This window comes from Manis pentadactyla, chromosome 5 (genome assembly GCF_030020395.1).
Source record: "Manis pentadactyla isolate mManPen7 chromosome 5, mManPen7.hap1, whole genome shotgun sequence".
NCBI lineage: Eukaryota > Metazoa > Chordata > Mammalia > Pholidota > Manidae > Manis > Manis pentadactyla.
The window spans coordinates 32,480,928-32,497,146 of NC_080023.1; the positions used below are offsets into that span (position 1 = coordinate 32,480,928).

At 37.1% G+C, this 16,219-nt stretch overlaps 1 protein-coding gene across 2 annotated transcripts in view; it reads left to right on the forward strand.

The window, feature by feature from the left end:
* Positions 1-16,219, forward strand: part of KLHL5 (kelch like family member 5) — a 107,093-nt gene that overhangs the window by 77,895 nt on the left and 12,979 nt on the right. For both annotated transcript variants that reach the window (XM_036908486.2, XM_036908489.2), the window contains one exon: positions 4,831-4,993. In XM_036908486.2, coding sequence (XP_036764381.2) covers positions 4,831-4,993 — 163 coding nt within the window. The remainder of the gene's footprint in view (positions 1-4,830; positions 4,994-16,219) is intronic.

Genomic DNA, 16,219 nt, shown 5'->3' on the forward strand with positions numbered 1-16,219 from the left:
AAAAAATACAAGGCATACAGATTGGTAAAGAAGTTAAACTGTCACTATTTGCAGATGACATGATATTGTACATAAAAAACCCTTAAGACTCCACTCCAAAACTACTAGAACTAATATTGGAACTCAGCAAAGCTGCAGAATACAAAATTAACACACAGAAATCTATGGCTTTCCTATACACTAACAATGAACTAATAGAGAAATCAGGAAAACAAGTCCATTCACAATAGAATCAAAAAGAATAAAATACCTAGGAATAAACCTAACCAAGGAAGTGAAAGACCTATACCCTGAAAACTATAAGACACTCTTAAGAGAAATTAAAGAGAACACTAACAAACGGAAACTCATCCCATGCTCTTGGCTAGGAAGAATTAGTATCGTCAAAATGGCCATCCTGCCCAAAGCAATACACAGATTTGATGCAATCCCTATCAAATTACCAACAACATTCTTCAGCGAACTGGAACAAATAGTTCAAAAATTCATATGGAAACACCAAAGACCCTGAATAGCCAAAGCAATCCTGAGAAGGAAGAATAATAGTTGGGGGGATCTTGCTCCCCAACTTCAAGCTCTACTACAAAGCCACAGTAATCAAGACAGTTTGGTACTGGCACAAGAACAGAGCCACAGACCAGTGGAATAGAATAGAGAGACTCCAGAGATTAACCCAAACATATATGGTCAATTAATATATGATAAAGGAGCCATGAAAATACAATGGGGAAATGATAGTCTCTTCAACAGATGGTGCTGGCAAAACTGGACAGCTACATGTAAGAGAATGAAACTGGATCACTGTCTAACCCCAAACACAAAAGTAAATTCAAAATGGATCAAAGACCTGAATGTAAGTCATGAAAGCATAGAACTCTTAGAAAAAAACATAGGCAAAAATCTCTTGGACATAAGCATGAGCAACTTCTTCATGAACATATCTCCCCGGGCAAGGGAAACAAAAGCAAAAATGAACAAGTGGGACTATATCAAGCTGAAAAGTTTCTGTACAGCAAAGGACCCCATCAATAGAACAAAAAGGTACCCTACAGTATGGGAGAATGTATTAATAAATGACAGATTCGATAAAGGGTTGACATCCGAAATATGTAAAGAGCTCACGCACCTCAACAAACAAAAGCAAATAATCCAATTAAAAAATGGGCAGAGGAGCTGAACAGTTCTCCAAATAAGAAATTCAGATGGTCAACAGACACATGAAAAGATGCTGCACATCACTAGTCATCAGAGAAATGCAAATTAAAACCACAGTGAGATATCATCTCACACCAGTAAGGATAGCCACCATCCAAAAGACCAACAACAACAAATGTTGGTGAGGCTGTGGAGAAAGGGGAACCCTCCTCCACTGCTGGTGGGAATGTAAATTAGATCAACCATTGTGGAAAGCAGTATGAAGGTTCCTCAAAAAGCTCAAAATAGAAATACCATTTGACCCAGGTATTCCACTTCTAGGAATTTACCCTAAGAATGCAGCAGGCTAGTTTGAAAAAGACAGGTACACCCCTATGTTTATCGCAGCACTATTTACAATAGCCAAGAAATGGAAGCAACCTAAGTGTCCATCAATAGATGAATGGATAAAGAAGATGTGGTACATATACACAATGAAATATTCAGCCATAAGAAGAAAACAAATCCTACCATTTGCAACAATATGGATGGAGCTAGAGGGTATTAAGCTCAGTGAAAAAAGCCAGGCGGAGAAAGACAAGTACCAAATGATTTCACTCATAAGTGGAGTATAAGCACAAAGGAAAAACTGAAGGAACAAAACAGCAGCAGACTCACAGAACCCAAGAATGGACTAACAGTTACCAAAGGGAAAGGGACTGGGGAGAATGGGTTGGAAGGGATGGATAAGGGTGGGAAAAAACAAAGGGGGCATTATGATTAGCATGTATAATGAGGGGGTTGCATTGAGAGGGCTGTACAACACAGAGAAGTAGTGATTCTACAGCATCTTACTATGCTGATGGACAGTGACTGTAATGGGGATTGTGAGGGGGACTTGGTGAAGGGGGGAGCCTCGTAGACATAATGTTCTGCATGTAATTTTAGATTAATGATAACAAGAACAACAAAAAAAGTTGGATGAGTAGCAGTGAAGGCAGAGTTGAGGTTAGATGGCATAGCTTAGTGTACTATACTCAGTTTATTAATACTGAGCAGCAGAGCAGAAGCTGCCCCCTAAAACCATAGCCAGTAACGAAAATTTCCTAGGTATAAAGATTAGTATGGTAGTGGGTACAGCAATAGATCAGCAGGGAGACAAGGGATTCTGCTAGTTGTAATTAGGTGTCAATGAAAGGTGACCTTAAGTTTCAAGTTTGGTAAGGAAGTAAAACCAGAGGATTAGGAAAGGCTAAGATACTGAGAGCAGCTTAAAATTAACTATATGAATTTTAACACAGAAAACTATAAAACGTTGAGTTTTATAAAGTTACCTATTGCATAGGCACAGAATGAGACAATATACCTAAAAAGCAGCATGAATGAGACTTACAAATTTGGGTTGACCGTAAAATCCAGGATCAATAGTATGACTCAACTGCATCCTTTTTCTCCGCCATGGGGAAAAGAAACTTAATTCTAACTTAAGGTAAATTCTTACATAGTACATAGAATGAGAATGCCCATGATCCACCTTTGTTTCATGCAAATCAAATTGTGCATAGAATACCATCATTTGTTCTAAATACCACTGACTTTACTAAAACTTTATTGAAGACCTTGATGAACTGCAACAAGTTCAAAGGAGAATTATTATATCGTTCGATGTATCTTGCTTAAATTTTTTTTTCAAACTTTTGTGTCATTCAAAACAGGATTGTTCTTACTAATTTACCTTATGATAAGTAAATTTTATAAAGTTGAGTTTATAAAACTTTTACCTAAGAAACATTCCTTTTATCTCTATATTGGAGAATTATATAAAAATTTCATTTGAAAAAGTGGTTCTTCTGCTAAAATTTCTTTGGAAAGCTTTTGTTTAAGGGATTAGAGTAGATGAACCCATTAATTTTTCTTCTAGCCTTTTAATTACATATATGTATATATATGTACACACATACACCAACACAATCACATTATATATATATATATATATATATATATATATATACACACACACACACACAATTGGGTATAATATGTAATTGGAGCTATAGATACATGTGTGTGTGTGTGTGTGTGCAGTATCCAATAGCCAATATTGGTACAGCACAAATGAGTGCAGTGATAATGTTGGTTTGAGTCATATATGCATTGTGAATATTTATATCTTATCTGGCCATAATTTCACAAATTAAAATATATTTTCTTCATAAAATTTGTATTTTGGCTCTCAAGTGATATGTATTTATATCCACCTATGATCCTGTCATACCTCTTCATAAAACCCTCAACTGGCTCTCCATCTCATTTAGAATAAAATACAAAGTCCTTACAATAGCTCCGACAGCCTTGCATGATCTGACTCCTGTGTGATCCCCTTCACTCACCCTGGCCTCCTCAATATAACATAGACCTACTAACCAAGCTTCAGGGCATTTACACATATTGTTCACTTTACCTCACCTTCCTTTCCCACAGATATGCCTATGTCTGGTTTCCTAACTTTACTCACATTTTTTTTTCAAATGTCACTTTATACAAGAGGCCTCCCCTGATCCTCTCTACCCTTTTACTCAGTTCCATTTCCCTCATTAGCAATTATCAATACCTGAAATATTATTCTGTGTCTGTTTCCCTACTAAAATACTAGGTTCATGAGGGCAAAGCCCTTATCTGTTACGTTCTGTGTTCTACTTAGTAGAAACGCAATAGTTATTTTTTAAATAAATGAACAAATGAATATGGCTTGGTTTTCTGATAATAAATCACACCAATAGATATGATATCAAATCACCTACAGTAAAATCTCATGAATTTGAATTAATAGAAGGAAATTAATAGTTAAATAAAAACGCTCTTATAAATATGTCTTAAATCTGAATTATTGAAAAATTTTGTAAATACAGCAATGTGTGCATTTTATATTGTTTTTAATAGCATTCCACTGTTGGACCTCAAAATACTGCTTTTAAAACTTGTAAGATGAGAGCTACAGTGTTATTTCTCCCCCTTACTGAACCATCTGCCTACCAAGAAGAGCTGTGAGGAAGCCAGAAATCTATATCATAAATGTTTGCTTAGTTAAATTTGTATGTAAGGCTCATTGTACCACTCAAAGAATCTATAGATTTAATGCAATCCCTATCAAAATTGCAATGGCATTTTTGAAAGAAATAGAACAAATAATCATGAAATTTGTATGGGACCACAAAAAAATCCCTACTAACCAAAGCAACCTTGAGAAAAAGAACAAAGCTGGAGGTATCACACTTCCTGATTTCAAACTGTATGGCAAAGGTACAGTAATGAAAACAGTATGGTATTGGCATAAAAATAGACACATAGGTTGGTGGAACAGAATAAAGAGTTCAGAAATAAACCCATGCTTATATGGTCAAGTAATTTATGTGACACAGTAGCCAAGAGTATACAACAGGGAAAGGATAGTCTCTTCAATAAATGGTGTTGAGAAAATTGGACAGGTACATGCAAAAGAATGCAACTGGATCACTATCTTATCCCTTATACAAAAATTAACTAAAAATGGATTAAAGAGTTGAACATAAGACCTGAAACCATAAAAATCCTAGAAGAAAACATATGTGGTAAGCTGTATACTTATATTTCAATTAAAATGTTATTTTTGAGACTTAGCAAATCTTAAGTCTTTACTTCTGTCCTGTCTCCTTGTAGGTGTGGCTGTATTGGAAGGTCCCATGTATGCAGTAGGAGGGCATGATGGCTGGAGCTATCTGAATACAGTGGAAAGATGGGACCCTCAGGCTCGCCAGTGGAATTTTGTTGCCACTATGTCCACTCCCAGGAGCACAGTAGGTGTGGCAGTACTAAGTGGAAAGTAAGAAAATATTTAAAGTTCCACTTAAAACACAATAAACTAAATTTATTAAACTATCATGTCCAAGTTAAAAATACACAATAGTATTTTGAGTGATATATACAAACTTTTTAAAATAGTCTCCTTGTATGATCATTCTAAATATAAATAGCTCAACAATAAGTTGGGTTTTCATTCTAATGTGCAGATATTATAAATTTCTACTTATCTTTTGAATAAAGAAATTTTATTTAAATATTCAATATAATAAAATCTGGTGGTTTATATAAACTTTAAAAGTATATCACTATATACTTTTCAAGTAGTGACTATAGCATCTTACTATGCTGATGGACAGTGACTGCAATGGGGTATGTGGGGGGGACTTAATAATATGGGTGAATGTAGTAACCACAATGTTGCTCATGTGAAACCTTCATAGATTGTATAACAATGATACCTTAATAAACATATGTATATATCATCTCTTAAAAGTAGTATAATCTCCCTCAGTGTTTCCCTAAATAATTCCTTCCATCTCTTCCACAGACTTTACCTTTACTTGTTTCTTATCTTGGTAAACTGCTGAAAATTGGTATGAATTTAGAAAGAGGTGCTCTCTTGTCTGCTCTAAATAGAATACACAGATTTGGATAGAGCCATCGCCAATAGCTCTTGGTAACTTACCTTCTTCAGACCCTTCTGCCATAACATGAAGGCCTGTATGGTTATTAAATAAAAGTTTTGTTGCATACCTTTATTCAGAATTCTTTGTCATTTCCAGAAAGAGCTTCCTCTTTAATCAAGCTTAAAGTATAGAGACTTAAAATTATTTGTAGAATTATGTTATTGATTATTAAGTGAGAAAATATTGGTGTTATTTTTATATTTTATAACCTGAGGTCTTGTTTCTTCAGGACCGTCTTAGTAACTTCCTACTTTTTGTTATTTTTTTAGCACCATTACAAGTGACAAGATAAATAGAAACCCACTTTCTTCATACCTTTCCCCTTACTTGTTTTAGCTAAAGAAACAACTTCCAAATTCATTACTACATATCTTTCCTAATTTTTTGATGGAGGAGTCAGCCACCAAAGAATCTAGTAAATGAGAAAAAAGAAAGAAACTGACAGTATCTTTACAGTTTTGACCCTCTGGTTTAAATTTCTGGGATTTGTTCACTGGACTGATTCTCTTTCAGTGGCATATTTCTTATCCCTTATTTCTGGCTAGAAATATTTATTTCTAATAGAAGGCAAAAGAATAACTACCTTCTTTAAAACCTGATTTCCAGACCTGCAGTAGCCTTGACATCTAGGCATAGAAATTTTTTACTTCTTACCTTTTCTTGCTCTCTTACAAGAAATAAGTATTTCCATCTTTACTCATGTATATTTCCATAAAATACAATTTATTGAATATAATTCTGTGACAACCTAAGAATCACATTAGAAGCTAAGAATCTCTTATCTACTAAATGTTAAGACATTTGATTTTGCATATACAGTCTATCTACATTGCAGTTGTAACTGGTCTTTTGGGATATCTCCCAAACTGGTCACCTGCCCCAAATCTTAACTCTCTCCCTCTCATCCATCTTAGAGACTTACCTAATGTTCCACCTAAAATACAATAGGACCGTGTCACTTTCCTCTTAAAACATTTCAGTAGCTTATCTGACCAAGCCTCCTTTGTGATCTTGCCTCTGTCTACCTCTCTGGACTCTTCTCTCTCTTCTACTCATGCATATTACACTCAAACAGAACTAACCTATTTGTGAAAAATACATGTTATTTCACACTCCTATCATCTTTTACCCCATATAATCTCTTAGAATGTTGTCTCCCCCATTTTCCTACCTGGCAAGCTCAGCATTCTTGAAACTTGCTCAAAAATCTCCTTTGGAAAACCTTCCCCAATCCTCACTACTACTATCTCTTCTTTCCATCTATGTTTGTTGTCCATTACATCCTCAACATTTTTATTGTGCATAATTTGTGTACAACTGTATTGCAGCATGTACCACTCTATTATTGTAGGCATTTACTGGTCCATCTCCTATAGTAGATCATTGTCTTGAGGGATGTAGTCCATCTTTTTGTCCTTTATACCTAATGTGGTACCTGGCACCTAACCTGAAGTGTGCAGCCTTATTGAAGAACTTCTTGATACTGCTTAGATGCAGTAGTGCTTTATTACGCCCAGAAGAGGATGTGTTAATCCATCAACCAGCATTTTTCTGAGTTTGCTTTAAAACAAAGTAGCAATAGTTTAAAATAATTTGTTAGTTCCCATTTCTTTTTATATCATTAATGTACAATTACTTGAACAACATTATGGTTACTAGACTCCCCCCATTATCAAGTCCCCCCTCACATACCCCATTACAGTCACTGTCCATCAGTGTAGTAAGATGCTATAGAATCATTACTTGTCTTCTCTGTATATACTGCCTTTCCCACGTCCCCCCCCTACATTATGTGTGCTAATCGTAATGCCCCATTTTCCACCTTATCCCTCCCTTCCCACCCACCCACCCTCCCCAGTCCCTTTCCCTTTGGTAGCTGTTAGTCCATTCTTGGGTTCTGTGATTCTGCTGCTATTTTGTTCCTTCAGTTTTTTCTTTGTTCTTATACTCCACAGATGAATGAAATCACTTGATATTGTCTTTCTCTGCCTGGCTTACTTCACTGAGCATAATACCCTCTAGTTCCATCCATGTTGTTGCAAATGGTAGGATTTGTTTTCTTCTTCTGGCTGAATAATATTCCATTGCGTATATATACCACATCTTTATCCATTCATCTACTGATGGACACTTAGGTTGCTTCCATTCCTTGGCTATTGTAAATAGTGCTGCAATAAACTAGTTTCCATTTTTAAGTAATGTACAGAATCTGGAAAAAAATGGAAATTATGTTGTTTAAAAAAAGTATGCAATTGATTGAAAAAATTAATCATGCATCTTCTCTCTACCACTCCTTTGTGATTTAAAACATCATTTATCTGTGCCTTGGTTTTTTTAATCAATAAAATGAAAAGCCCAGACTAACTTCTCTTTTCATTATTTTAACTTATTTTACAATGCTTCCTGAAGCAAAATGTAGTTGTTTCTGTAGGGAAGAACTGTTTCAATGTTTCATGAATTATATTCTGTATCTTAAAAATTTCCAAGTGTTAAAATTTTTCTTTTGTTCAAATTTGACAGAAGTTTTATTTAGACTTCTACCTGCTCGGGCTACTTTTAGGCAATTGCCTGGCAAATATTTTTGGCTGTAGAATCTCTTTTTTAAATGAAATCTTATGAAAATCTGAATACTTAAGGCAAATGGAGCTGCATGTTTTTATTATAAATTTATTTTAAATGTATTAAAAGTTATAGTTCATAATATATACATACTATAAAAATTGATATAGTGGAATAAATTTGTTTTGAAGAACAAACACCCAGATTATTTCTATGTTTTATTTTGGTTCAGTATAAAGAAAATCCATGATTAACAGATTAGAAGCTGAAAATGGAAACAATTATTTTAACTTACTAAAACAATTTTATCAGAATATTAGAAAACTCTTCAGTTAAATTGCTGATGTAATTTGAAACTGATTGACTTTTTCTTTTTTTTTTTTTTTAATAATTATTTTTTATTGAAGGGTAGTTGACGCACAGTATTACATTACATTAGTTTCAAGTGTACAACACAGTGGTAGAACATTTATATACATAATTCTAGGTTCCAGCTATCACCCTACCAAGCTGTTACAATATCTTGACTATATTCCTTATGCTATACATTACATCCCGGTTACTTATTTATTTTACCATTGGAAGTCTGTCCTTTTTTTTTTTTTTTTTTTTTTTTGTGAGGGCATCTCTCATATTTATTGATCAAATGGTTGTTAACGACAATAAAATTCTGTATAGGGGAGTCAATGCTCAATGCACAATCATTAATCCACCCCAAGCCTAATTTTCGTCAGTCTCCAATCTTCTGAGGCATAACAAACAAGTTCTTACATGTAGAACAAATTCTTACATAATGAATAAGTTACATAGTGAACAGTACAAGGGCAGTCATCACAGAAACTTTCGGTTTTGCGCATGCATTATGAACTCTAAACAGTCAGTTCAAATATGAATACTCATTTGGTTTTTATACTTGATTTATATGTGGATACCACATTTCTCTCTTTATTATTATTATTTTTAATAAAATGCTGAAGTGGTAGGTAGATACAAGATAAAGGTAGAAAACATAGTTTAGTGTTGTAAGAGAGCAAATGTAGATGATCAGGTGTGTGCCTGTAGACTATGTGTTAATCCAAGCTAGACCAGGGCAATAAAACATCCACGTATGCAGAAGATTTCTCTCAGAACAGGGGGGGTGAGGTTCTAAGCCTCACCTCTGTTGATCCCCAGTTTCTCACCTGATGGCCCCCCTGCGACTGTGCCTGTCTTAGGTTGTTCCTCCCTTGAGGAATCTTACCCGTCTCTGGCTAACCAGTCATCTTCCGGGGCCATACAGGGAAATGTGAAGTTGGTAAGTGAGAGGGAAGCCTTATTGTTTGAAAAGGTTAGCTTTTTACTTCTTTGCATATTTATGCCCTGTGGCTTCTATGCCCAGCATTTGTCTTGAGGTATCTTTACCACTTGGAGGAGTTATGATACTCGGTAAATTTGATATGAGGCACGAATTCAATTTAAGGGTTGTAATTAGGAAGGAAGAAGAAAAGCTATAGAAGTAGCAGGCGGAAGAAAACATGGGAAGATTGATTATTTCTTTGACATATCTTCTTGTAGAGTAAATTCAGTAGAGTAAAAAAATGTAGGTTTTAAGCTACTACTTAAATTGCACACACACATTAACATAATAGGAGTATAGTTACATAACCAAAGCATATCTGTAATTACCAGCCATCTCCAGTGAAACCAAGAAAACCAGTTAGGCACCTTAGGCATTTGTGAAAACTTATCTATGATATGGTGGATATTGTCCAACTGAACTTGAACAGTCTGAGAGAAATCAGACAAATTAAAACAACCCATTCCTGGGGACTGTTCACATGCCATATGTTCTTTTAACAGTAAATAGTCTGTAGTTGTAAGACTTTGGAGCGCTACAATTTGCACTTCTCCAAATTCTTGGTTGAGTTCCAACAGTATAGATCCAATCAAATTTGTTGTTTTACTGTATGCACAGGCCAGCTTAGATATCTCCTTCCTCATTCCCATGGCAAGTCCAGGAACTGGTGGGATGAGTGGATCTACAGCTGTAGCAGTGCGTGGATCTTTGTTGGGGTTTTTTGATGATCATCTTCTGGCATGAGTCTTCCAGAGAGTGCAGATGTTGGAAGTTCTTTTTCATATCGTATCTTAGTTCATTTTCGGGGTAGCCCAATTAGGCTTTGATCCTCTGTATAAACACAAACAGACCCTTTGCCTACACTTTTATATGCCCTTTATACCCTTGTGTAGAACTTGTTGGAGGTTACCACACAGGAACTGCCCTTTTTTTTTTTGCTTTGTTTTTGTTATCACTAATCTACACTTACATGATGAATATTATGTTTACTAGGCTCTCCCCTATACCAGGTCTCCCCTATAAACCCCTTTACAGTCACTGTCCATCAGCATAGCAAAATGTTGTAGAATCACTACTTGCCTTCTCTGTGTTGTACAGCCCTCCCTTTTCTCCTGCCCCCTCATGCATGTTAATCTTAATACCCCACTACTTCTCCCCCCCTTATCCCTCCCTACCCACCCATCCTCCCCAGTCCCTTTCCCTTTGGTACCTGTTAGTCCATTCTTGAGTTCTGTGATTTTGCTGCTGTTTTGTTCCTTCAGTTTTTCCTTTGTTCTTATATTCCACAGGTAAGTGAAATCATTTGGTATTTCTCTTTCTCCGCTTGGCTTGTTTCACTGAGCATAATACCCTCCAGCTCCATCCATGTTGCTGCAAATGATTGGATTTGCCCTTTTCTTATGGCTGAGTAGTATTCCATTGTGTATATGTACCACATCTTCTTTATCCATTCATCTATCGATGGACATTTAGGTTGCTTCCAATTCTTGGCTATTGTAAATAGTGCTGCAATAAACATAGGGGTGCATCTGTCTTTCTCAAACTTGATTGCTGCGTTCTTAGGGTAAATTCCTAGGAGTGGAATTCCTGGGTCAAATGGTAAGTCTGTTTTGAGCATTTTGATGTACCTCCATACTGCTTTCCACAATGGTTGAACTAACTTACATTCCCACCAGCAGTGTAGGAGGGTTCCCCTTTCTCCACAGCCTCGCCAACATTTGTTGTTGTTTGTCTTTTGGATGGCAGCCATCCTTACTGGTGTGAGGTGATACCTCATTGTAGTTTTAATTTGCATTTCTCTGATAATTAGCGATGTGGAGCATCTTTTCATGTGTCTGTTGGCCATCTGTATTTCTTTTTTGGAGAACTGTCTGTTCAGTTCCTCTGCCCATTTTTTAATTGGGTTATTTGTTTTTTGTTTGTTGAGGCGTGTGAGCTCCTTATATATTCTGGACGTCAAGCCTTTATCGGATGTGTCATTTTCAAATATATTCTCCCATACTGTAGGGATCCTTCTTGTTCTATTGATGGTGTCTTTTGCTGTACAGAAGCTTTTCAGCTTAATAGAGTCCCACTTACTCATTTTTGCTGTTGTTTTCCTTGCCCGGGGAGATATGTTCAAGAAGAGGTCACTCATGTTTATGTCTAAGAGGTTTTTGCCTATGTTTTCTTCCAAGAGTTTAATGGTTTCATGACTTACATTCAGGTCTTTGATCCATTTTGAGTTTACTTTTGTATATGGGGTTAGACAATGGTCCAGTTTCATTCTCCTACATGTAGCTGTCCAGTTTTGCCAGCAGCATCTGTTGAAGAGACTGTCATTTCGCCATTGTATGTCCATGGCTCCTTTATCAAATATTAATTGACCATATATGTCTGGGTTAATGTCTGGATTCTCTAGTCTGTTCCATTGGTCTGTGGCTCTGCTCTTGTGCCAGTACCAAATTGTCTTGATTACTATGGCTTTATAGTAGAGCTTGAAGTTGGGGAGTGAGATCCCCCCTACTTTATTCTTCTTTCTCAGGATTGCTTTGGCTATTCAGGGTCTTTGGTGTTTCCATATGAATTTTTGAATTATTTGTTCCAGTTCATTGAAGAATGTTGCTGGTAGTCTCATAGGGATTGCGTCAAATCTGTATATTGCTTTGGGCAGGATGGCCATTTTGACGATATTAATTCTTCCTAGCCACGAGCATGGGATGAGTTTCCATCTGTTAGTGTCCCCTTTAATTTCTCTTAAGAGTGACTTGTAGTTTTCAGAATATAAGTCTTTCACTTCTTTGGTTAGGTTTATTCCTAGGTATTTTATTTTTTTGGATGCAATTGTGAATGGAGTTGTTTTCCTGATTTCTCTTTCTGTTGGTTCATTGTTAGTGTATAGGAAAGCCACAGATTTCTGTGTGTTGATTTTGTATCCTGCAACTTTGCTGTATTCTGATATCAGTTCTAGTAGTTTTGGGGTGGAGTATTTAGGGTTTTTTATGTACAGTATCATGTCACCTGCAAATAGTGACAGTTTAACTTCTTCTTTACCAATCTGGATTCCTTGTATTTCTTTGTTTTGTCTGATTGCCGTGGCTAGGACCTCCAGTACTATGTTAAATAACAGTGGAGAGAGTGGGCATCCCTGTCTAGTTCCCGATCTCAGGGGAAATGCTTTCAGCTTCTCGCTGTTCAATATAATGTTGGCTGTGGGTTTATCATAGATGGCCTTTATTATGTTGAGGTACTTGCCCTCTATTCCCATTTTGCTGAGAGTTTTTATCATGAATGGCTGTTGAACTTTGTCAAATGCTTTTTCAGCATCTATGGAGATGATCATGTGGTTTTTGTCTTTCTTTTTGTTGATGTGGTGGATGATGTTTATGGACTTTCGAATGTTGTACCATCCTTGCATCCCTGGGATGAATCCCACTTGGTCATGGTGTATGATCCTTTTGATGTATTTTTGAATTCGGTTTGCTAGTATTTTGTTGAGTATTTTTGCATCTACGTTCATCAGGGATATTGGTCTGTAGTTTTCTTTTTTGGTGGGGTCTTTGCCTGGTTTTGGTATTAGGGTGATGTTAGCTTCATAGAATGAGTTTGGGAGTATCCCCTCCTCCTCTATTTTTTGGAAAACTTTAAGGAGAATGGGTATTATGTCTTCCCTGTATGTCTGATAAAATTCCGAGGTAAATCCATCTGGCCCGGGGGTTTTGTTCTTTCGTAGTTTTTTGATTACCGCTTCAATTTCGTTGCTGATAATTGGTCTGTTTAGATTTTCTGTTTCTTCGTGGGTCAATCTTGGAAGGTTGTATTTTTCTAGGAAGTTGTCCATTTCTCCTAGGTTTCCCAGCTTGTTAGCATATAGGTTTTCATAGTATTCTCCAATAATTCTTTGCATTTCCGTGGGGTCCGTCGTGATTTTTCCTTTCTCGTTTCTGTTACTGTTGATTTGTGTTGACTCTCTTTTCTTCTTAATAAGTCTGGCTAGAGGCTTATCTATTTTGTTTATTTTCTCGAAGAACCAGCTCTTTGTTTCATTGATTTTTGCTATTGTTTTATTCTTCTCAATTTTATTTATTTCTTCTGTGATCTTTATTATGTCCCTCCTTCTGCTGACCTTAGACCTCATCTCTTCTTATTTTTCCAATTTCGATAATTGTGACATTAGACCATTCATTTGGGATTGTTCTTCCTTTTTTAAATATGCTTGGATTGCTATATACTTTCCTCTTAAGACTGCTTTTGCTGTGTCCCACAGAAGTTGGGGCTTAGTGTTGTTGTTGTCATTTGTTTCCATATATTGCTGGATCTCCATTTTGATTTGGTCATTGATCCATTGATTATTTAGGAGCGTGTTGTTAAGCCTCCATGTGTTTGTGAGCCTCTTTGCTTTCTTTGTACAGTTTATTTCTAGTTTTATGCCTTTGTGGTCTGAAAAGTTGGTTGGTAGGATTTCAATCTTTTGGAATTTTCTGAGGCTCTTTTTGTGGCCTAGTATGTGGTCTATTCTGGAGAATGTTCCATGTGCACTTGAGAAGAATGTATATCCCGCTGCTTTTGGATGTAGAGTTCTATAGATGTCTATTAGGTCCATCTGCTCTACTGTGTTGTTCAGTGCTTCCATGTCCTTACTTATTTTCTGCCCAGTGGATCTATCCTTTGGGGTGAGTGGTGTGTTGAAGTCTCCTAGAATGAATGCACTGCAGTCTATATCCCCCTTTAGTTCTGTTAGTATTTGTTTCACATATGCTGGTGCTCCTGTGTTGGGTGCATATATATTTAGAATGGTTATATCCTCTTGTTTGACTGAGCCCTTTATCATTATGTAGTGTCCTTCTTTATCTCTTCTTATTTTCTTTGTTTTGAAGTCTATTTTGTCTGATATTAGTACTGCAACCCCTGCTTTCTTCTCACTGTTGTTTGCTTGAAATATGTTTTTCCATCCCTTGACTTTTAGTCTGTACATGTCTTTGGGTTTGAGGTGAGTTTCTTGTAAGTAGCATATAGATGGGTCTTGCTTTTTTATCCATTCTGTTACTCTGTGTCTTTTGATTGGTGCATTCAACCCATTAACATTTAGGGTGACTATTGAAAGATATGTACTTATTGCCATTGCAGGCTTTAAATTCGTGGTTACCAAAGGTTCAAGGTTAGCCTCTTTAGTATCTTACTGCCTAACTTAGCTCACTTATTGAGCTTTTATATACACTGTCTGGAGATTCTTTTCTTCTCTCCCTTCTTGTTCCTCTTCCTCGATTCTTCATATGTTGTGTGTTTTGTGCTGTGCTCTTTCTAGGAGTGCTCCCATCTAGAGCAGTCCCTGTAAGATGTTCTGTAGAGGTGGTTTGTGGAAAGCAAATTCCCTCAGCTTTTGTTTGTCTGGGAATTGTTTAATCCCACCGTCATATTTGAATGATAGTCGTGCTGGATACAGTATCCTTGGTTCAAGGCCCTTCTGTTTCATTGTATTAAATATATCATGCCATTCCCTTCTGGCCTGTAGGGTTTCTGTTGAGAAATCTGACGTTAGCCTGATGGGTTTCCCTTTATAGGTGACCTTTTTCTCTCTAGCTGCCTTTAACACTCTTTCCTTGTCCTTGATCTTTGCCATTTTAATTATTATGTGTCTTGGTGTTGCCCTTCTTGGATCCTTTCTGTTGGGGGTTCTGTGTATTTCCGTGGTCTGTTCGATTACTTCCTCCCCCAGTGTGGGGAAGTTTTCAGCAATTATTTCTTCTAAGATACTTTCCATCTCTTTTCCTCTCTCTTCTTCTGGGACCCCTATAATACGGATATTGTTCCTTTTGGATTGGTCACACAGTTCTCTTAATATTGTTTCATTCCTGGAGATCCTTTTGTCTCTCTCTATGTCAGCTTCTATGCGTTCCTGTTCTCTGATTTCAATTCCATCAATGGCCTCTTGCATTCTATCCATTCTGCTTATAAACCCTTCCAGAGTTTGTTTCATTTCTGCGATCTCCTTTCTGGCATCTGTGATCTCCTTCCGGACTTCATCCCATTTCTCTTGCGTATTTCTCTGCATCTGTGTCGGCATGTTTATGATTCTTATTTTGAATTCTTTTTCAGGGAGACTGGTTAGGTCTGACTTCTTCTCTGGTGTTGTCTCTGTGATCTTTGTCTGCCTGTAGCTTTGCCTTTTCATGGTGATAGGAATAGTCTACAGAACTGGGACGAGTGACGGCTGGAAGGACTTCCTTTCTTGTTGGTTTGTGGGCCTCCTCTCCTGGGAGAACAGCGGCCTCTAGTGGCTTGTGCTGCGCAGCTGCGCGCAGACAGGACTTCTGCTTCCTGCCCGGCTGCTATGGAGTTAATCTCCGCTGTTGCTGTGGGCGTGGCCTAACTCGGGCAGCTACTCCAAAATGGTGGAGTCGCGTTGGAGCAGGAGCTGCTGGGAGGCTATTTATCTCCGTAAGGGGCCTCCCTGCTCCCTGCAGCCCAGGGGTTAGGGTGCCCAGAGATCCCGGATTCCCTACCTCTGGATTAAGTGACCCGCCCTGCCCCTTTAAGACTTCCAAAAAGCACCCGCCAAAACAAAACAAGGCCCACCAAAAAAAAAAAAGAAAAAAAATTTTTTTTAATTGAAAAAAAAAAAAAAGGTGGTCGTTCGTTTTTCTTTATTCTCCGGTGCCAGCCTCAGGCCTCTGCTCACCGGTCT